The following is a 23,924-nucleotide window of genomic DNA, read 5'->3' as shown; positions in this document are numbered from 1 at the left end:
CTTCCCCACCCACACTACAGGCCACACCCTGGATATACTTTGCTCCTCCTTTCCACTCGCATCCAACCCCTGTCCTCTCGCCTTCCCACTGTTGGATCATCTCTGCTTCCACTTCTCCGCCCCTCTACCCTTGCCTCATAATCCCACAAAACGCACCCTCTCCTACCGCAACATCAAGACAGTAAACTCACACACTCTGCCGGCACATATCCTCTGCCCTTCCCTCTGACCCCACACCCTCCTACCCTGATTACCTCGCCATCATGCTCAACAACATCCTTTCTGACTTCCTTGACTCCCTAGCCCCCTGGAAAACTTCCTCTGTCTCATTCACCAACTCTGCCTCTGGTACACCCCAGAACTCCATTCCATGAAACAAACTGGCTGTCAACTTGAATGCCTCTACAAAAGAACCCGCCTCACTGTCCACGCTGAAGCCTTCAAACAACACATCACCTCCTACCGTGATGCTTTTCTTGCTGCCAAGTCCACTTACTTCTCATCCCTCATTAACATCGCCAACCGGAACCCCAGCATCCTATATATATCCTATATATATATATATATATATATATATATATATATATATATATATATATATATATATAAAAAACCTTTTCCTCACCCCCCGTGGGTGGTCTCTTTTTTTTTCCCTTCAAGCTCGGGTCCTCTACCAGAGGCCTGGGAGCTTGAGGGTTCTACGCAGTATCTTTGCTGTTCCTAGTACTGCACTTTTCTGGACTGAGATGTCAGATGTTTTTCCTGGGATCTGTTTCAGCCACTCCTCCAGTTTGGGGGTTACTGCCCCTAGTGCTCCAATGACCACAGGTACCACTGAAGTCTTAACTCTCCAGGTCTTCTCCAGCTCTTCTCTGAGCCCTTGATATTTCTCAAGTTTCTCATGTTCCTTTTTCCTAATGTTACCATCATTTGGGATGGCTATGTCAACCACAACGGCTTTCCTCTGCTCTTTGTCCACCACCACAATGTCCGGTTGGTTCGCCATTACCATTCTGTCTGTCTGGATCTGGAAGTCCCAGAGGATCTTGGCTTGGTCATTCTCTACCACCTTTGGAGGTGTTTCCCACTTGGATCTTGGGACTTCCAGTCCATACTCTGCACAGATGTTCCTGTACACTATTCCAGCTACTTGGTTATGGCGCTCCATGTATGCTTTACCTGCCAGCATCTTACACCCTGCAGTTATGTGCTGGATTGTCTCAGGACCTTCTTTGCACAATCTACACCTGGGGTCTTGTCTGGTGTGGTAGATTTGGGCCTCTATTGCTCTGGTGCTCAAGGCCTGTTCTTGTGCAGCCAGGATCAGTGCCTCTGTGCTGTCCTTCAGACCAGCTCTTTCTAGCCATTGGTAGGATTTCTGGATATCAGCTACTTCAGCTATGTTTCGGTGGTACATCCCATGTAGGGGCTTGTCCTCCCATGATGGTCCCTCCAGCACCTCATCTTCCTTTGATGCCCATTGTCTGAGACATTCACTGAGCACGTCATCCGTTGGGGCCTTATCCCTGATGTACTTATGGATCTTGGATGTTTCATCTTGGATCGTGGCTCTCACGCTCGCTAGTCCTCGGCCTCCTTCTTTACGGCTAGTGTACAGTCTCAGGGTGCTGGACTTGGGATGGAACCCTCCATGCATGGTTAGGAGCTTCCGTGTCTTGATATCTGTGGTCTGTATATCTTCCTTTGGCCACCGTATGATTCCTGCAGGGTACCTGATTACTGGTAGGGCGTAGCTGTTAATGGCTAGGGACTTGTTCTTGCCATTGAGCTGACTTCTTAGGACTTGCCTTACTCGATGGAGGTATTTGGCTGTGGCTGCTTTCCTTGTTTCCTCGTCAAGGTTGCCATTTGCCTGTGGAATTCCAAGGTATTTGTAGCTGTCCTCAATGTCTGCTATTGTTCCTTCTGGGAGTGAGACCCCCTCTGTGTGGATTACCTTTCCTCTTTTAGTCACCATGCGGCCACATTTCTCAAGTCCGAATGACATTCCGATGTCAGAGCTGTAGATCCTGGTAGTGTGGATCAGGGAGTCAATGTCCCGCTCGTTCTTAGCGTACAGCTTTATGTCATCCATGTAGAGGAGGTGGCTGATGGTGGCCCCATTCCTGAGTTGGTATCCATAGCCCGTCTTGTTGATTATTTGGCTGAGGGGGTTCAGTCCTATACAGAACAGCATTGGGGACAGAGCGTCTCCTTGGTATATACCACATTTGATGGTCACGTGTGCAAGTGGCTTGCCATTGGCTTCAAGTGTGGTTTTCCACTGTTTCATCGAGTTGGCGATGAAGGTTCTCAGAGTCCCATTGATGTTGTACAGCCTCAAGCATTCAGTGATCCAAGTATGTGGCATTGAGTCATATGCTTTCTTGTAATCAATCCAGGCAGTGCTCAGGTTGGTACGTCTAGTTCTGCAGTCTTGGGTGACTGTTCTATCCACCAGGAGTTGATTTTACCAATCCCTTTCTGAGCAGTGCTCATGTATTGATCCATGTGCCCGCTGATCTTATCTGATATTATGCCCGACATCAGCTTCCATGTTGTGGAGAGGCAGGTGATTGGCCGGTAGTTGGATGGGACTGTACCCTTTGATGGATCCTTCTGGATCAGGATCGTACGCCCTTGGGTTAGCCATTCAGGGTGAGTCCCATCCCTTAGCAGCTGGTTCATTTGTGCTGCCAGGCGCTCATGGAGAGTTGTAAGTTTCTTGAGCCAGTAGCTGTGGATCATGTCAGGGCCTGGTGCTGTCCAGTTTTTCATTCCTGAGACTCTTCCCTGGATGTCTGCCACTGTGATGGTTACTGGGTTCTGTTCAGGGAGCTTGCTGTGGTCCTTTCTCAGAGCCACCAGCCACTGTGCATCCTTCTTGTGTGATGCCTCCCGCTCCCATATATCCTTCCAGTACTGTTCAGTTTCCAGCCTTGGTGGGTCTGCTCTGCTATTATTCCCCTGCCACTGAGCGTACACTTTCGCTGGTTGTGTTGTGAACAACCTGTTTATTCGTCTGGCTTCATTCTCTCTTGTGTACCTCTTTAGGCGGCTGGCCAAGGCTTGGAGTCTTTGTTTGGCAGTTTCGAGTGCTTCAGGTATGGGCATATGGCTGTATTTCTTGGGAACTTGCTTTTTCATTGCACCTTTCTGGGCCTCTGTCATTTGGCTCACTTCTCTCCGTGCTATCTTGATTTTGGCCTCCAGCCTTCTCTTCCATGGTGGGCACTGTTGTGGTCGCATATGGTCATTCTTCTTGTAGCCAAGGATTTCTAGGATCACTGCTGCTGAGGTGTATATCAGCTCATTGGTTTCAGTGATGGTAGCCGTAGGAATTGTTGTCAATGCTGCATTCACATCTTCTAGGAGACTTTCTGAGGGTACTTCACTTAGCCTCTGCAGTGTGTATCTAGGTTCCCGAGCATTCATTCTCACCGTGATCTTGTTCTTCAGGTCAGTTGCTGCCTCGTTCAGCTTGATTGTGCTTATTGGGGTTTCGTACCCAACCTCTGGGCTTTTACATGGATTTAACTCGTCTCTGACCTGGTGCTCTGGTTGGCCTTCGCTATGGCATTTGTGTTGTATCTCATCAATCTCGAGGTGTGATAGCAGGTGCCGTTTATGGATATTGGAACATTGAGCTACTAGTTGCTTGGCCGATAGTGTTGACTGTGGGTATTGAAGTTGCCATTGTTCCCGCATTCTCCGCATGTAACCCCTCTCGCTCGGGTTGCTGGAGTAGTAGCATTCCAACAGATCCTTATTCTCGCATCTCGCCCATTTGTGTCTTGTTCCAGTAGCCCATTTTTCATCAGGGTGCTCTGGTTCCCCAGCACCTGACGCAGACCTTGTTTGTCCGGGCGACGTCTGAGCCGGCATGTCTTTCGTTTCTTGTACTCTCATTATCTCTGAGGTAGGCGGTATCGTTAAGGGTCTTGCCTAAGGACCCACACTGACTGATGGTAAGGTAATCGCTCATTGCTCATATTGTGCCCCTGCCGGGAATCGAACCCGGGTCTTCCGTTTGTAAGTCATGTCACTTACTGATTGAGCTAGTCAGCTATATATATATATATATATATATAGTATGTATATCATTGAAGATTTAATCTATAACGATATCATGCCAATAGCCTAACATTAGCTTACATGTAACATCATGTTACTTTCTAAACCAGCGGTGGGCAATTAATTTTTACAAGGGGCCACATGAAAAACCTGAGTTGTGTCAGAGGGCCACACCTACGATAACTTAAACCTGCTCAATTTTCTTCCATTTTAAAATGCACAAAATTATTTATTTTAAATAGTTGGTACTGGTAATTAGAGGAATACAATTATTTTGTTTATATTTATATTAAGATATGTGAAATTGTGGTGTATAGGTCAAATAAAAAAACAATCATTAATCAGTACAATTTATTCTTGACTTCTTTAACTTTTCCTCAAATGACAAAGCCGCTGCATCTCTGGGTGTGAAGTTTGATAAAAAGTCCTTGTTGGGCTTGCAGTTTTGCTAGCAATGCATCAGCCTCTGATGCGCCCTGTTTATCAGACAGATGTATTTTTTCTCATGCTTGGTCATGTAGTGGTGACTCAAATTATATTCTTTAAACACAGCGACCTGTGTACCACAAATCAGGCACATGGCTTTACCTTTCATTTCTGTAAAGAAATACTTGGCAGTCCATGTCTTGTTGAAAACACGGCGCTCCTTGTCAACTTTTCTTTTCTGAGGGTCAGCACACATTTCTCGGGCAGCATTACTTCGCACTGTTCACCTTCACGCACAGCTCACATACACGTACGCTACACGGAAGTGCAACGCCTTTCAAAATAAAAGCAAAACAGTTGTATTGCACGCACGACACAATTTTTATTTTATTTTTTTAATTAAGTAGTAATCAAATATAATCTACGATTGGCCTCATGTGGGCCGGACAGGGACGCACAAAGGGCCGGATGTGGCCCGCGGGCCGTAATTTGCCCAGGTCTGTTCTTAACCCACATGCTTGTAAAAGTAAAAACGTAGCTTTGTTTTTTTTTGTTTCGATGTGCTCCTTAATGTTCCTAGCGCCGCAACCTCCATAGCTGATCATATCTTGACAGAGAATACACAAAACCTTCCCCGGGACATCTACTTTACGATGCTGCTCTCGAGCTATGCCCATCTGAAGCAGTTCTTGATCCCGTTCGACTTGTCTATTTTCCTGGCACAATCCTTGTCTTTTTTCTCCAAAACCTGCGTCATGCTGGCGAAAAAATTTGCTGAGTAGGCCCTAGATCTATCAAACTAAATAACTCGTCTACAAGTGATGAAAACCCAATCGCAAATTCACATTGTAGCGGTGTAAAAACACTTAGTTCTCCGCGTAAGTTAAGTTAACAAGTGGAAATGCTGCCAAAAATAAGGCAGATGTTGTCGCATCACTGCTGCCAGTGAGTTAGGTTTACAGAGGCAAGCCGATTTCCGTACTCACAGCTTAACTAATTTTGTCTTGAGATGTGCCTAAAGATGACGTCGCGGCGGGCGAGCGAATGCTCGTGAGTCGCCGAGGCTAACGTTGCCAGGCCAGCTGGCCGGCCGCTCACCCCCCCCCCCCCCCCCCCCCCCATATATAGAAAAAATAATTTGCTCAACAGATTTACACGATCCATGAAAATGATACTTTAGACGGAAAAAACACGGATATCCGCGGAAAATTCTCATCCCTGCACCACCCTTTTTAATCAGTCTCTATCCCTTGGCCACTTTCCCACTGTCTGTAAGCTTGCCGCCATCACCCCCATCCTCTAAAAGCCCACCCTGGACCCAGTCAACCTCTCCAACTACCGTCCCATCTCCAACCTTTCATTCCTTTCCAAAACCCTCGAACGCATTGTCTCCGCCCAACTCCATACCCATCTCCAGTCCAACAACCTCTATGAACCCTTCCAGTTCGGATTCCACCCACTTCACAGCACCGAAACCGCTCTTGTTAAAGTCACCAATGATCTCATTTCTGCAGACTTCAGTGCCCTCAATACCCTGAAACTGCTCGACATTTGCCTAGCCTTTGATACTGTGAAACACTCCATCCTTCTTCAAAGGCTGCGCCAACTAGGTGTTGAGGGCACTGCACTCGACTGGCTCACCTCTTATCTCACCAACAGGAACCAGTTCATCTCTCTCTCCGGCCACACATCCATCCTCTCCCCACACAGGAGGTCCCCCAAGGCTCAGGTCTTGGCCCCCTCCAATTCATCTGCTAACTCTTCCCCCTTGGCTATGTCATCCGCAAACTCAATCAGGACTTCCACTGTTACGCTGATGACACCCAGAACTACATATGCACCGCACCCACCTGAAACCCTCCCCTCACCCACCTTGATACCTGCATCTCTACAATAAAAACATGGCTGACCCACAACTTCCTCAAACTCAACAATGACAAAACAGAGCTCCTCCTCATAGGCACTAAATCCTCCCTCAATAAAACTGGACCCATCTCATTCACCATTGACTCCTCAACCATCACTCCCTCCCTTCTGGCACGCAACCTCGGCGTTATCTTCGACGCTACACTGTCCTTCCACCCTCATGTTAGCTCAGTTGTCAAGACCTCCTACTTCCACCTGCGCCGCATCACCAAAATCCGACACTGCTGAATCCCTCATACATGCCTTTATCTCATCGCGGCTTGACTACTGCAACTCCCTTCTCACTGGCATCATTGCTCGCTCAGTCACTCCATAGACTTCAACTAGTCCACAACTCTGCTGCCCGCCTCCTTACCCACACCCGGTTCTGCGAACACATCACTCCCATTCTCTACTCTCTTCACTGGCTCCCCATCAAGCAGCGTATCATCTTCAAGATACTCCTTCCTCACCTTCAAAGCCCTTCACCACCTGGCTCCCCCTTACCTATCCGACTTCCTTATCCCCTACCGCCCCACCCGTCCCCTCCGATCCTCCACTACTTCACGTCTGACAGTCCCAAAATCCAAACTCAAATACTTCGGCGACAGAGCCTTCTCCTGCACAGCACCCCGACTCTGGAACTCTCTCCTTCAATCTGTCTGCGACTCACCCTCACTCCCTGTATTTAAGTCCCGTCTAAAAACTTACATCTTTTCTCAAGCTCATAGGCTCATACCCATAAGTGGTGTCCTTTTCCTAACTTTATCCAATTGTGTCCTCCCCGTCCTTGATCCGCCCCTAATCACTGACATATAAAATGGGTGAGAAAATTGAACCCCAATATTTCTAGCTTATTTGAACACTAAACAAAAAACAAATTCAATTTTGGCAATAAAAATTACCAAATTGACATACAGCACCAGACTAATCTTGCAGGCTTCAATCGAGAGAAAATGACAGTTGCAAAAAATAAGCCTTCATCAGTTTGAGGCCCTATTTTTATGCTCAGCCAAGTCTAGCGCAAAGTGCAGTTTAACTGTGCATATGAGTAGACTTTCCTTTTTTGGTATTTTCCCAGATTTGCATACGAGTATACTTTCCTTTTTTCAATCAAAGCAGCTCCCCTCATTCTTTTTAAAATCAGCGCTCACACAGCCCCACCCGCAAGGCGACCACGATTGTGTGCGATGTGAGTCACCCCGCTCACTCTTTGTTTGATCTTCTGCCCTCTGGGAAGAGGTACAGGAGCCTGCGCTCCCGCACCACCAGACTCACCAACAGCTTCATACTCCAGGCTGTTAGGATCCTGAACTCTATCCCCCCTCCTGCGTAACGTCCTGTACTTTTGCGCTATATTCTGACTGTCTGCTGTATGTACACTTGCTCCATTTTTGCTCCTCTTATTTATTGTTATCCATTTTCTGAACCGCTTAGTCCCCACGGGGGTCGCGGGCGTGCTGGAGCCTATCCCAGCCGTCATCGGGCAGTAGGCGGGGGACACCCTGAATTGGTTGCCAGCCAATCGCAGGGCACACAGTGACAGACAACCAATCGCACTCACACCTAGGGACAATTTGGAGTCTTCAATCGGCCTACCAAGCATGTTTTTGGAATGTGGGAGGAAACCGGAGTGCCCGGAGAAAACCCACGCGGGCCCGGGGAGAACATGCAAACTCCACACAGGGAGGGCCGGAGGTGGAATTGAACCCACACCCTCCTAACTGTGAGGCGGACGTGCTACCCAGTGCGCCACCGAGCCGCCTATTATGTTATTTGTTTATTTATTATTTATTCATCGCTATTATTTATTCATTGTTTGTGCCTTCTTGTTTTTACTTTTTGTGTTGTTTACTTGTATGTATATTGTGTGCTATGTCTTGCCACCGTGGGATAGTGGGAAACGTAATTTCGATCTCTTTGTGTGTCTTGGCATGTGAAGAAATTGACAATAAAGCAGACTTTGACTTTGACATTGTAGAAGCAGAAATTGCAGATGATGTAACTGACTGTGCATGTAATGTGGGCAATTGGAGACCACCTTTCACCCATATGTGACCTCACCATCCATCCACAGTTGTGCCACACAGTCAAGAAGTTGCTATTAAAATATTTTTAGGATAAGAATTCATTCAAAAATTGATTTCCATGTTTTGAGGGAATGTTTCAGCGTTTACATCGTTGTGAATGAAATACATTGACATGCAGCACCACCTTGATTCCCCGAGTAGTCTAATCAATAGGATCATCCATCCATCCATCCATTTTCTGAACCGCTTAGTCCCCACGGGGGTCGCGGGCGTGCTGGAGCCTATCCCAGCCGTCATCGGGCAGTAGGCGGGGGACACCCTGAACTGGTTGCCAGCCAATCGCAGGGCACACAGAGACAGACAACCAATCGCACTCACACTCAGACCTAGGGACAATTTGGAGTCTTCAATCGGCCTACCATCATCAATTGCAAAAACATTAGTTTGTATAGGTTGAAAGGGATTTACAAATCATTATAACGTGTTTTTATTTCAGTTTTACAAAGTGTCCTAACGTCATTGTAATTTTTAAAAAATGATATCCATTTTGTATTGATGCTTCTTACCTTTACAATTTCTTGTGCAATCTGTCTGGTATTATTTATATCCAACAAGTGACCACTTTCTCTTACAAAAGAGTATAAAGGCACCCCTTTACAGAAACTGCAAAGCAAAAAAATATGCAGCATTGTCACAAAAATGTTAACATCTGTGTTTATGTATTGGAGGGGGAAAGAAAAAAAAAACATAAGCAGAAATTTGTCATCTTTGTTCTACCTGGTGACAATAGCAAGGTGGGGCGGGGCCATGCAGGCCCCCATGAACAAGATGACATTTTCATGTCTGGTTTGCCTGTAGTTCATCACCTCCTTCTTAAAAAGCTTCAGGTGCTCCTGGTTATTGCCGTCGACCTCCACAAGGCGAATGGCTACCTCACCGTGCCAGCGACCCCTGAACACCTTCCCCCAACGACCCTGGAGAGTTGAAAGACACTCATGTTTGGAGTTTTACACAGGTGTCTGCTTGACCCTTGTCAAGACAAATAATTCAACATCGTAGTTCACTATAATTGTAATCCAATTTTTGTCCTTACTCATATGAAGGCAGGTGATACTGTTTTGATTGCCATTTTTTGGTTCATTAATAACATAGTATAATATTTGATCCTGCATACCCATATAAACTACAGAAAAATAAAATTGACTAAATGCTGTAATATCCATGGGCTACAGGATGTTACTGAGTTGGGCTTGTGTGTTTTATTTTAGGCTGTGTTAAGTTTTGAGTATTTCAGAATCAAAGCGAATTGGATTCAATTACAGGATCCGCCCAATCCTGTTTTATGTGGTTTTGTGGCGTCCACACAACAACAGCAAAAAACAAGTAAGCCAAAAATAACCTCTGCCAATGCGCCTCTGTTACCATCCATTTTGCAGTTTACTAAAATATTGTACACCCAACTTGCTAAAAGCCACTTATTCCCTACGCACTCCTTCAAGTGTACATATATATATATATATATATATATATATATATATATATATATATATATATATATATATATATATATATATATATAGTTAGTGTAGTTAGTATTCATAGTTCAATATGACATGTTAATAACATGTGCAATACAATATTCTATGTGCAGAACACATTATATGTATAATATCTTGTGCAATTTCAGATATGAAGTCAGCCTACCACCTGCTGCTACTACTGGGAATACAACCTTGCGTGACCCTAGATGCAAAGCAACTTACCACATACTCCAATCCTGCACCAGCGGACAAAGTTACATTCTCCACTGTCCTCCTTATATATGCCAATTCTGTATTCTATACTATCCCACTCGATGTTTCACACTCCCATTCCCTCCTACAAAACACCAACGGAGCAGCGGTCCCAATTTTGTTTTATACCTGCTATACCTACCAATGACCTATATACAATGACAAAGGCATTCTATTCTATTCTATTCTATTCTATTCATGGCCCCACGAGGAAAACCATAACTACGATGTGGCCCACAACAAAATTGACTTTCAGCATGCTCGAGCTCTTTTATCAATTAATAGTTTTTAATCAATGTACGGTTTAATAAGGCTTAAAATTCTGGGTGGTGTTCAAGTTTAAACAAAAGAAACTGTCATCCCCTTGATTTTTTCTAATATATGGTATTATATGTCCTGTGTATGCCATGTAATTTTTTTCATGTCTACATGCTGCTTTTTGGTTTTATTTCAAGGAATGAGCATCTCTGTCTTCACCTTTCCTACAAGCTCTCCGAGTTGCAGTTCCTCATATGGGATGTCCCATTCCTGCAGGTAAACGCTGGTCTGACTGGCTTTACGGTCGATGCCCCCCCTCAAGCGGCCAACAGTCCTACGACGACAGATAGACGAGGGGAGGTCTTCCAGCCCATCTTCATCAAAGTCCTCATTGGAGAAGCTCTTGACTTGGCAAGCAGGATGATTCTCCTCTGCTCTCTAATAAAGAACAACATACAGTATAATTAATTCATTAAGATAAAAGTGCACTGCTCAGCGAGTAAGCTCTCTGCGCCGCAATTACAACATAATTTCGGGTAAATAACTACAAGGCAACGCCCGTAGGCCAGCTTGTTGGAAAGATTGGGAGAACTGGACTTCCAGCAAGGAAGGACTTCAGCTGAATATGGCTGTTTCAAGCACCTCTTTTTTAGATAGGTGGCGGGGGGGATTCCTATACGTGAACTTCAGGGAAAATGTAAATCAAACGAACCTTTACAGATGTCAATTGAATATCTAACGACCCTTAAACAGTTCAGCTAACATAAAGCCTCTTACAATGCATCGTGTTGGTGACTGATAAAAGGAAGTACACAGAGGTGACAAAGCATATTAGTTGCAGAGAGGCTGCTCATTTCTTGCTCTTAAGTCAGCCATGGAAAGGTGTTTTATGAAGTTTTCAGAGGTAGAAATGGGCCTAAATAGAGATGTCCACATGCATTTTGAGGCTGATTGATCCCTATTATTTTGACATTGCAAGCGATATATGAACAATGACTTCCAAAATTGCGAGATTGTGATCACTTCCTTTGATGGCCACGGCATGGAGGGGAAGGGTGTGTGGCCATATTCCACATCAAAAGTGGGCGTTTCTGAAGACATGAGTTATTTCATTATTTCCAAAATGAATGGATAAGATCAAAAATGCTAACTTTTTTAATTTTCCTGATAAAAAAAGACTACTTAATTAGTGAAAAATGGACCATCATTGCTTTTGTATCCCTTTAAGCAGGGACGTGCAGTCAGAGGAGTCAAGGGAGGCCACGCCTCCCCTGCCATAATGAAAAGGGGGAAAAACAAATTCAATTGTTTTTATTATAAAGTCATTTTCCTTTTAATTTCAATAGTTTTGCATCATTTTGAACCAAAATCGCTGATTTTTTATAGTTATTTTAAAACCGAAGACGATTCGCTCGTAGGAGCCAACTTCCTGCCTAGCCTCCTCTGAGGATTGCGTAATCACACAGCTGCCTATGTCAGTGCCTCCCCAGTCATGAACCTCACTGCACGTCACTGCCTTAAGTATACAAAATATTGTACGCTAACTGTGAACAACTTAAGCATGATTTGAAAAATGCATTTGATTTCAAGCTAAATATAAATAATTTTGCTTCTGTCATTTGTTGGTACAAGTGTCAAATGGAATGCCTGAACAAACCTGGTCTTGTTCAGCTGCTTTTACTTGCGTCTCAGTAATAGCTGTCTGCGATACTCTAAGAAAAAGAATAATTAATTTAGACAGTAATTGATGAAGCACACATTTTTCTTTGTAGCATTTTACCCAGAGTCATTGGAGCTGTCAGACTGTTGACTACCGGAATTTTTGGAATCAGCAACATCTGCTTAGAGGGGACAACAGAAATAACATTAAAATCCCTCTTCTAGTTCTAGTTCCTAGAAATAACTCATAGCTGTGCCATGTTACTCTACTAACTCAGTTATGTATCCTAACTTCAACTCTAAACATGCATTTATTACTAAACCAGCTCAGTGGCCTAGTAGTAGAGTGTCCGCCCTGAGACTGGAAGGTTGTGGGTTCAAACCCCGGCCGGGTCATACCAAAGACTATAAAAATGGGACCCATTGCCTCCCTGCTTGGCACTCAGCATTAAGGGTTGGAAATTGGGAGGTTAGATCACCAAATGATTCCCGAGCGCGGCACCGCTGCTGCTCACTGCTCCCCTCTCCCCCAGGGGATGGATCAAAATCACATGGGGATGGCTTAAATGCAAAGGACAAATTTCACCACACCCAGATGTGTGTGTGACGATGATCATTGGGACTTTAAACAAAGACAGACAGGAACTAAAGATAAGACAATTAATGTGCTCCTAACCCTAACCTAGTTATTCCATCCCCATACACATTAATATTTCATTTATGGTGGACAGATGCATTAGTTCTCAAACAATAACAGATGTATGGGTTTTGTATAATGTAAAACAACATGTAAAATAAAAGTACAGTATGGGCAAGAGGAATCGTCCAAATGTTCATATCAAATTTCAGTCATGTAAAACATTAGTTTTTGGCAGTGAATGTACGAGGCAGCCACAGTAGGCTGACCTGGGAAGTGGAAGTTGTTGCCCTGGGAACCTTGTGGAGACGTGTTGAGTGGGGGTGTGGCACCAACACTGGGTGGGTTACTCTGCTGGGAACGTACTGGAGAGGAAGGTGTGGAGGAGGTAGCTGATGATGGGTTACTACTGGAGTCCAGCTGGACAGGAGGCTCCTGTGTGAAATAGATTTACGGTACGGTACGGTACGGTACGGTACGGTACGGTACGGTACGGTACGGTACGGTAGGGTAGGGTAGGGTAGGGTAGGGTAGGGTAGGGTAGGGTAGGGTAGGGTAGGGTAGGGTAGGTCGGTTCACAAATTCTAGTGCAGCAGTAGTTGTACATACCTTTTTGGTTATTGCCTTTGGTAATGTGCCAAACTGCAGTGGGAGCTTGGCTTTTTGATCAATACGATTATGGATATCAGACGGCACTGATTCTGCCCTTCGCATATTTGGCACTACAAAAAAACATTGACACTGTGAATGTATAGCAGGTTTTTTAATTGAATGATAACCCATCATTTCCTACTGACGGTGGTCCTAGCTTGAATGGCATCCTTGCAGTGCACAAATAAAACATAATGGACTCTCATCAAAATAATTTTGGCTTTGGTTACCAGCATGCTTGCTTTCCTTTATGTTAAGGGTTTAATCCCCTACCACCAACTGTCCATCTCTTCTACTGTACAGAGGATGACTCCACAAAGGTGCTTACATTCCCCATATAAATACCATGTCATAGTGGTTTCAAACTAGGGTGCGTACGTCCTAGAGGGTGCCTGGTGTTATGAGGGAGGCTTGGGGTTATCATGAACAATTTTCATTATTAAGTTATGTTACATGCAGACTGAATGTGTGCTCATATATAGTCAAGGCAGTTCGCATGGTTAGGCGCCCTCGTGTGACCGGCAGCACTTTTGAAGTGTTCAAATTGAAAACTTTGCTCATTCGCCAATTTCACCCATGTCGGTGAACCCATGTAAGTGAACTGGTGTCCGTACAAAAATGCGTATGAACAAGCAAATGCACAGCCAGTTTTTTTAAATACACACACAATGCGTGTGGTGAAATAAAAACAATATGTGACAACAGCATCATTGCGGTCCGTGGGACCGAGAAGTATACAACACAGCCAACTTCCTTTCCTGAGACAAAAAAGGAAGCAAAAAAGCATTTAGCAGCCAATACAACAACCAGATTGTCTGTATACAAATATGCATACTTATTGGAAAAACTGTGTGGGCGCTACAAAGAAGTTTGGGAAACTATCATAGAGAAACCCATTTTGAACATGCTTGTTCTTGACTTGAGTTTCTATTTTCAGTTTGTAGCATTGAAATGGTGGTGTCCAAATTAAAATGTTTTTACATGGGGCCACAAACCGTGACCACTCCAGATGGTCTTATGATCCTTATAATGTTGAAGAACCTGCATAATTACAAGCTGTTTCATCAAATAGAGTCATGTCACAAATTCAGCTGATGTTTCAGCAGATGTTTCAGTGATGTATGGAACATGCATTTGAACAATGGCAAATTGGAAATTTAAATTAAGATCTTAATGCATTTCCCTGATCATGATCATTGCTTACATATCCATCCATCCATCCATCCATCCATCCATCCATCCATCCATCCATCCATCCATCCATCCATCCATCCATCCATCCATCCATCTTCTTCCGCTTATCCGGGGTCGGGTCGCGGGGGCAGCAGCTTTAGGAGGGACTCCCAGACTTCCCTCTCCCCAGCCACTTCATCCAGCTCATCCCGGGGGATCCCAAGGCGTTCCCAGGCCAGCTGAGAGACATAGTCTCTCCAGCGCGTCCTGGGTCGTCCCCGGGGTCTCCTACCGGTGGGACATGCCCGGAACACCTCCCCAGGGAGGCGTCCAGGAGGCATCCTGATAAGATGCCCGAGCCACCTCATCCGGCTCCTCTCAACGTGGAGGAGTAGCGACTCTACTCCGAGTCTCTCCCGGATGACCGAGCTTCTCACCCTATCTCTAAGGGAGAGCCCGGACATCCTGCGGAGAAAACTCATTTCGGCCGCTTGTATCCGAGGTCTCGTTCTTTCGGTCACGACCCATAGCTCGTGACCATAGGTGAGGGTAGGAGCGTAAATCGACCGGTAAATTAAGAGCTTTGCCTTTTGGCTCAGCTCTCTCTTCACCACAACGGACCGGTACAGGGTGCGCATTACTGCCGACGCTGCACCGATCCGCCTGTCGATCTCACGCTCCATCCTCCCCTCACTCGTGAACAAGACTCCAAGATACTTGAACTCCTCCACTTGGGGCAGGATCTCATCCCCGATCCGGAGAGGGCATTCCACCCTTTTCCGATCGAGGACCATGGACTCGGATTTGGAGGTGCTGACCCTCATCCCGACCGCTTCACACTCGGCTGCGAACCGTTCCAGCGAGAGCTGGAGATCACGGCCTGAAGAAGCCAACAGCACCACGTCATCTGCAAAAAGCAGAGACGCGATGCTGAGGTCCCCAAACCGGACCCCCTCAACGCCTCGGCTGCGCCTAGAAATTCTGTCCATAAAAATTATGAACAGAATCGGTGACAAAGGGCAGCCTTGGCGGAGTCCAACCCTCACTGGGAACGAATCCGACTTACTGCCGGAAATGCGGGCCAGACTCTGGCATCGGTGATACAGGGACCGAACCGCCCTTATCAGTTGGCTCGGCACCCCGTACTCCCGAAGCACCCTCCACAGAACCTCCCGAGGGACACGGTCGAACGCCTTCTCCAAGTCCACAAAACACATGTGGACTGGTTGGGCGAACTCCCATGCACCCTCGAGGATCCTGCCGAGGGTGTAGAGCTGGTCCACTGTTCCACGGCCAGGAAGAAAGCCACACTGCTCCTCCTGAATCCAAGGTTCGACCTCCCGACGGACCCTCCTCTACAGCACCCCTGAATAGACCTTACCAGGGAGGCTGAGGAGTGTGATTCCCCTGTAATTGGAACACACCCTCCGGTCCCCCTTCTTAAAGAGGGGAACCACCACCCCAGTCTGCCAATCCAGAGGCACTGTCCCCGATGTCCACGCAACGTTGTAGAGGCGTGTCAGCCATGACAGCCCTACAACATCCAGAGCCTTTAAGAACTCCGGGCGGATCTCATCCACCCCCGAGGCCTTGCCACCGAGGAGTTTTTTAACTACCTCAGTGACTTCGACCCCAGAGATTGGAGAATCCGCCTCAGAGTCTCCAGGCCCTGCTTCCTCAATGGAAGGCGTGTAGGTGGAATTGAGGAGGTCTTCGAAGTATTCTCCCCACCGACTCACGACGTCCCGAGTCGAGGTCAGCAGCACGCCATCCCCACTGTAAACAGTGTTGACGTTGCACTGCTTCCCCCTCCTGAGACGCCGGATGGTGGACCAGAATTTCCTCGAAGCCGTCCGAAAGTCATTCTCCATGGCCTCACCGAACTCCTCCCACACCCGGGTTTTTGCCTCAGCAACCGCCGAAGCCGCGTTCCGCTTGGCCATCCGGTACCTGTCAGCTGCCTCCGGAGTCCCGCAGGCCAAAACGGCCTGATAGGACTCCTTCTTCAGCTTGACGGCATCCCTTACCGCCGGTGTCCACCAGCGGGTTCGGGGATTGCCGCCACGACAGGCACCAACGACCTTACGGCCACAGCTCCGGTCGGCTGCCTCAACAATGGAGGCGCGGAACATGGTCCACTCAGACTCAATGTCCCCCGCCTCCCCCGGGATGTGGGAAAAGCTCTGCCGGAGGTGGGAGTTGAAGCTCTTCCTGACAGGAGATTCTGCCAGACGTTCCCAGCAGACCCTCACAGAGCGTTTGGGTCTGCCAGGTCGGACCGGCATCTTCCCCCACCATCGGAGCCAACCCACCACCAGGTGGTGATCAGTTGACAGCTCCGCCCCTCTCTTCACCCGAGTGTCCAAAACATGCGGCCGCAAATCCGATGACACGACTACAAAGTCGATCATCGAACTGCGGCCTAGGGTGTCCTGGTGCCAAGTGCACACATGGACACCCTTATGTTTGAACATGGTGTTCATTATTGAAAATCCGTGTCGAGCACAGAAGTCCAACAATAGAACACCGCTCGGGTTCAGATCAGGGGGGCCGTTCTCCCAATCACGCCCTTCCAGGTCTCACTGTCATTGCCCACGTGAGCATTGAAGTCACCCAGTAGAACGATGGAGTCCCCAGAAGGAGCGCTCTCCAGCACTTCCTCCAGGGACCCCAAGAAGGGTGGGTACTCTGAGCTGCCGTTTGGTGCATAGACACAAACAACAGTCAGGACCCGTCCCCCCACCCGAAGGCGGAGGGAGGCTACCCTCTCGTTCACCGGGGTGAACCCCAATGTGCAGGCCACCAGACGCTCGCCTTCGAGCCCCGCCTCCAGGCCTGGCTCCAGAGGGAGGCCCCGGTGACCCGCGTCCGGGCGAGGGAAAACAAAGTCCATTTATGTTTTTCATCATAAGGGGCTTGGGTGAGCCGTGCTTTGTCTGACCCCTCACCTAGGACCCGTTTGCCATGGGTGACCCTACCAGGGGCATGAAGCCCCCGACAACATGGCTCCTAGGATCATAGGGGCACGCAAACCCCTCCACCACGATAAGGTGACGACTGCTTACATGTGAGAAATGATATCCGACAAGAGGGAGCATCTTTGGTACATTTGTTGTGACACTTTAATCTGCAGAGAGAAAAATGAAAATATGTGACATCATCATACATATGAATTGAATATTGAGTGTCTTACTTGCAGTGTTTACACTTTACACCAAAGATCATGTTCTTGCCACACACTTGGCATATCTGTGAGAGCCACGATTTTGTTGAAAACCTGAAACACCAGAAAAGGAAATGGTGACAAAAGACATTTTGGGCCCTATTTTCGTGTTTATCTTAATGGGGCATAATGAGGGCATGGAAGTAGACTTTTCCCAGCCAATCAGCACAGTGTCCCTCATTTGCATCAAAATCAGGGCAGTCGAAACGCTAATCCGAGTCCGCCGTGCCTGACACCGTGGAAACCAAAACTTCACCCAACTTGGGAATCGTAGCGACGGCCCTGCTCTGAACCACAGAACACCAACCGCTGAGCTAAAAGTTCGGGGCTGCCACACCGCCTCATTTCCTTAAAACCTCAATGGAAAGTACAACCGAGGCTGGCATGATTTGCATCTGTTAAACATTTTCCTATTTTATGTTTTTGCCCCGTCTGTCCCAACAAGATGCTCTTCAATGTGCACATTAATCTATTATTGATCAGCTAATAAAAGTGCAACTAATATATTAATTTACATTGAGCTTTGTGGAACTCGCTCTCCGCCCCCCCACACACAAACAATAGTGACAGGGTGCTTATAAAAACAATACAATTTTTAAGATAATGATGAGGATTATAATCCATTCAATTAATCAATCAGGATTGTTCTACGCTGATGTTGTATGCATCCATGTTCAACACTGCTTATCCTGATCAGGATCGCGGGGGGTGCTGGATCCAATCCCAACTGACATCAGGCAAAAGGCAGACTACACCCTAAACTGGTCGCCAGCCAGTCCCAGGGAACACAAAGAGACAAACGACCAGTCACACCCAAGCACAAGCACACGCACACAAGTCAGGCGTGTTGTACCCCGACACTATCGGCCACCCGGTGTTTTATTCATGAATTAAATAGCATACTTGATGTCATCCAGCACTCACACCCGTGGAGCGCTGGTTTGTCTGTCTGCGCCTTGATCAAATACACTAAAATTGTGTTCGACGGCCTGCGCCTGGAAGTAGACCTGCTTTTTTTCAGTCTGGAGTTTAGTCTAGTTTTTTTTTTTTACCAAATTAGAAGATGCGCTGTGGGTGAGGTAGAAATGCCCAGTGAGATGCAGCATGGCCCAAGACACGCTAGACTAGATTTCCACTTGCACGAAAATGAATTTGCGCCCATTCTTGCACCGAGCGCATGAGCACCTGTCTACCAAGATAGATATTTAATATTTAGCCTTAAAATGCATGTGGACATCTCTACTTAACTAAATACAATATATATATATATAATAAATATTATATTATTCACCTAAACCAGGGGTGTCCAAACTACGGTCTGCAATAAATTTTATAAATAGAATACACGCACTTCAACTTTTGCCTGAGTGTATTACACTTTTTATTTTTAACATCAAGAGGAGCTACTGTTCTTCTACTACTGCTGTTGATCAAGGCAGTTGTTCCACCAAATAGGTCAGAAGTACTACACCAGGGGTGTCCAAACCACGATCAGATGAAGTACTAACGTCTCTGCTGCCCTCATTTTTAGATAATAAAATAATATCTGTTGACATTTCTATATTCTGCATAGTGTAAAAGGGATTCAGGGCGGTAATATAAGGTGGCACAGAGGCCTACTGGTTACCACATATACCTCACAGGTCAAATAGTGTGGTTTCAAATCTAGGCTCAAAAATTTTAATTCATTAGCCGACAAAACGAAGTTACATAAAAAGTCTTCTCTCAATGCGTTTCGTTGCCTGGCTTTGTCCTTTATGGCAGTTAACTCACCTGTGTGTAACAGCCAAGCCAATATCTCGCTTCACTGTCTGAGGTGAACTCCTGTGCACTGCAAGGTCTGTGAAACACACCAGCACACACTATGTGAATTACACAATAAAATGAGACATATCATACAAGAAGATGCCTGATGTCATAACTGCGGGACTCACTGTCCAGGGATGTGAGAGCGGCAGTCATCGTGTATGGGGCTGAGGCAGGGACAGGGCCGTGTGTGGGGGCAGACAGCGGGGATGAATGTAGATTTAAATCATCAAGACTCTTTCCATTGAGGTGGATAGAAGCCAGCGCCTTCTTTCTATTCACCCTTCAAAGACACAGTGAAGCTGTCAATGGAGCTCACAAACAAAAATTCTGGGCATGCGATTATAACAGAATATTCCAGCTAACAAGCATGGGCCCCGCAGAAGCCAAACAAGTGTAGCTTTGGCCAATCAAGGTTGAAGGGTTGGAGAGCATGATCAAACGATAAAGTAGGATTTTGGAGATGTTAAAAATATATCTCCTTAAGCTCCTTCAATTTACGGCTTGAGCAGACTTGGGTTCAATTGACCGCAAGTAGGCAAACATCCAGTATGTCTGCCACGTCATCCGGTGTCCCCATCCCATATACAGCCAGCACATCTAATATTTGAGAACGAAACATTCACATCCTCCTCACAGTTCGAAGGTCCAGTGTTTGATACTGCCTGTGTGGAGTTTGGGTGTTCTACCCGTGCCTGTGTGGATTTTCACCAGTTACTCCAGTTTCCTCTACATTCTAAAAACATGGATGTTAGGCCAATTGACCACTCCGAATTGTTCGTAGGTGTGATTGCGAGTGTGAATGGTTGGCGTGGCTCAGTGGGAGAGTGCTCGTCTCCCAACTCTAAGGTCGTTGGTTCTATCCTCAACTCTGGTGACCATCTCAAAGTGTCCTTGAGCAAGACACTGAACCCTAATTTGATACTGTGGTGGGGCTGGCAGTATGGCAGCAGCCTCCTGTAGGTGTATGAATTTATGGGTATGTGAATGCGAGACATTGCGCACCATACGATGTAGATGAAGCTCTAGTAGTATATAAATGCAGTCGATTTGCCATTTGTCCATGTGTGTACCCCACCTACTGACCATAGATTGCTCCAGCAAGCGATTCAGAAAATGGATGGATTGCTTTTTAAACTAGCTTGGATTAAATTCTGTTTGTGTCCTTTCTTTTGTAGTCAGCACTTCTTTGTGTTTATTTGAGTTATTCTGTTGCTTTTTTGTTTTGTTTTTTGCACTTTTGTTACATTTATTTCCATTTTGTATTTTTACCCATCGTGCTCCACCCATCCGCTTGTGTGTTTTGAGTTTTGGTGTCGGGCTTATCCTGATGTAGTTTTTCTGTTTTGTATTCATCCTTGCTGATGTTGTTGTGCTCTCTTGGTTGAATAAAGAATTGCATTTTGTTTTGGGTTGGAACTGATTTAGGGTCTGAGGTCCTGGGCACGTGATTGTGACTAGAACAGTGCAGTGAAGTACACACTTTGGATTTTGCTAGAACAGTACAGTGAAGGACACACTTCTGATTTTGTAAGAAAGTCTTGACAAGACCAATGAGTGAAATATTACGGGAACGCGACAATTTGTCGACTTATCGCACCAGTTGTGCCAAAGTAGTTTCTCTTGCGGTAGTGCGTATGCATTTTTTGACAGCGTTGCGGCATTACTTTCTTGATTTCATTTAGAGACACAAAGAACACACTTTTGTGTTTTTTGATTGTCAGTTTTACAGAAGGAAAATTGACTTGACGTGCATTCAATGACCACTCACAAAGTAGGACATCGCAAACATCCAGGAATACTCAAAATTGTTTGGGTGACCCCAACCTTTTAGACGGTAGTGTATATTTTTGGTCTTACAAGAGAACGTTGAATATTCTTCAGATACATGAAGCGTTTTATAAAAGGGTTAATTTGCGTTGATGTCTTAATGCATAAATGTCCATCCATTCATTCTCCGAACCGCTTATCATCACAACGGTGACGAACGTGCTGGAGCCCATTCCAGCTGTCCTAGGGCGGTAGGCAAGATGCATCCTGAAGTGGTCACCAGCCAATTGCAGTAATGCAAAAAAATGGCATATTTTGGTAATAAGGTACATGTATAAAAGGAGAACTACCGTATTTTCCGGACTATAAGTTGCAGTCTTTTTCATAGTTTGGCCAGAGGTGAAACTTATACTCAGAAGCGACTTATATGTGAAATTATTAACACTTTATTGCATTAGTTACTAGTAGTAGATTCACCTCACATGTTATTTTCAGACTAAACCGCATGAGGGCGCTCTAGGCCTGTGGAATAATTGGAACTGCAACTGACAATGAGTCTGAATCCAGCCACTGACTTCCGGAGTCACCAGTGGCATTGTTTATAAGTGACACAGAGGACGAAGATTTCGATGGATTTAATCATTTGGAGTGACACAGATGGTTCGATAAATTTGTTATTCATGTTATAATTATTTGATATATAGTTTAGATATGGTTTTATAGGCCTGTGGAATAATTGGAACGGCAACTGACGATGAGTCTGACTCCATCCACTGACTTCCGGAGTCAGCGGAGTTCTTTCTAAGTGACACAGAGGACAAAGATTTTGATGGATTTAATAATTTGGAGTGACACGGGTGGTTCGATAAAATTATCTGTTATCGTTAGTTAATGTATAGTTTTTTTATAGTTCTATAAGCCTGTGGAATAATTGGAACAGCAACTGATGATGAGTCTGATGTCAGTGCCGTGTGTACGTCTGGAGTCAGCAGCTGCTTAGTTTACACAGAGGACGAAGATTTCGATGGATTTAATAATTTGAAGTGACATGGATGGTTTGATAAACTTGTTATTTATGTTATATGTTAGAGTGGTGCTCACTCTAACTTATTTTGCAAGAACCACACGGGAGACAGTATGCCCTTTTAAGTACTTGCAAGTGGAGAGTCATTCGTTGCTGCGCATACAGCGATGATCGAATGAGGTCTGACTCTAGATTCTTGCAAGAGAGTATTTATTGAGAGAAAGCAGGGTGGTGGTGAGATTGGTCAGGATGGGGGTGAACCCCTGGCCACTGGTCAAAGCATAGCAGGGGGTCTTTTACGACGTTGGGGGAAACATAACAACTTAGATTGTTTCGTCTGCAGCTGGTCAATCAGTTCAAAGGATCTTAGCACTTTGTTCTACTACTTTGTTAGGACAGGACAAGTTTGGTTAATTATTACAGGTTACATTCCAACATAATCATAGGATCAAACTAATCTATCAACCCTAACATTATAGTTATTTGATATATAGTTTATATATAGTTATGTAGGCCTGTGGAATAATTGGAACTGCAACTGACGACGAGTCTGTCGTCAGCATTGCATGTACTTCTGGAGTCAGCAGCGGCGTTGTTTACACAGAGGACCCAGGTTTCAATGGATTTAATGATTTGGAGTGACACGGGTGGTTTGATAAACTTGTTATTTATGTTATAGTTATTTGAATAATTGCTAATATGTCACGTAAGGCACGTTCTCAGTTCCTTGTTTGTGTTTATGTAAAGTTAGCATACCGTATTGTTTAGCCTGTTGTTGCCTATTCATGTCTGTTCTTGGTGTATTTTGTAAAATAAAGTCCCCCCAAAAATGCGACTTGTACTCCGGTGCAACTTATATATGTTTTTTTTCTTCTTTATTATGCATTTTATGGCTGGTGCGACTTGTACTCCAGAGCAATTTATAGTCCGGAAAATACGGTAGCTTGTTCTGTTCTTTTCTTATGCTAGACTATTAAGAGAAGCAGTGTATCAATGTTGTTGTTGTTTTTTAACATTTTTGAATCAGTACAGCTAAATAAAATAAAATCACATGAAAAAAATATTTTTTTTATTGGATTTACCTATAAACTTCATCCAGACATGACCATCATCTCTGAAGATAAGATATCAGACAGATTATAAGACACGATATCTGATCCTACTGGAACTTAAAGTGTTCTGAGGGGAGCGTATTGAGGAAGCAAATGAGAGGAAGCACGCCAACTACCAGGAACTTTTAGAGGATTCCAGGGAAAGAGGCTGGCGAACCTTCTATGAGCCCATAGATACTATATCGCTTTGTTTCAAATCGTTAGGCCTTATATCGATACTTATCGTACCAAAAAAAGTTTTGAAAAAAGTAAAGTTATCGTTACTGTTAGGATAGGTGTAATGTCGTGTGGTGTGGTGTGGTATAATATTGCTTTGTATAGTACCGTAATTTCCGGACTATAAGCCGCACCGGACTATAAGCCGCACCAGCTAAAATTCAGGG

At 45.4% G+C, this 23,924-nt stretch overlaps 1 protein-coding gene across 7 annotated transcripts in view; it reads right to left on the bottom strand.

Moving 5' to 3' along the window:
* LOC125972216 (kinase suppressor of Ras 1) overlaps positions 1-23,924 on the bottom strand; it is a 62,523-nt gene that overhangs the window by 4,743 nt on the left and 33,856 nt on the right. For 6 of the 7 annotated variants that reach the window (XM_049725767.2, XM_049725766.1, XM_049725764.1 and 3 more), the window contains 11 exons: positions 19,764-19,918; positions 19,603-19,669; positions 17,800-17,883; positions 17,672-17,733; positions 13,392-13,504; positions 13,052-13,217; positions 12,267-12,327; positions 12,144-12,198; positions 10,706-10,924; positions 9,213-9,409; positions 9,002-9,098 (listed from right to left, as the gene is read on the bottom strand). In XM_049725767.2, coding sequence (XP_049581724.1) covers positions 9,002-9,098; positions 9,213-9,409; positions 10,706-10,924; positions 12,144-12,198; positions 12,267-12,327; positions 13,052-13,217; positions 13,392-13,504; positions 17,672-17,733; positions 17,800-17,883; positions 19,603-19,669; positions 19,764-19,918 — 1,276 coding nt within the window. The remainder of the gene's footprint in view (positions 1-9,001; positions 9,099-9,212; positions 9,410-10,705; positions 10,925-12,143; positions 12,199-12,266; positions 12,328-13,051; positions 13,218-13,391; positions 13,505-17,671; positions 17,734-17,799; positions 17,884-19,602; positions 19,670-19,763; positions 19,919-23,924) is intronic. The other variant, XM_049725765.2, reaches the window with a different exon arrangement.

The sequence above is a fragment of the Syngnathus scovelli genome, chromosome 7, assembly GCF_024217435.2.
Source record: "Syngnathus scovelli strain Florida chromosome 7, RoL_Ssco_1.2, whole genome shotgun sequence".
In the NCBI taxonomy this organism is placed as follows: domain Eukaryota; kingdom Metazoa; phylum Chordata; class Actinopteri; order Syngnathiformes; family Syngnathidae; genus Syngnathus; species Syngnathus scovelli.
The sequence above is the reverse complement of the archived record's forward strand: the minus strand, read 5'-3'. Positions and strand labels throughout refer to the sequence as shown.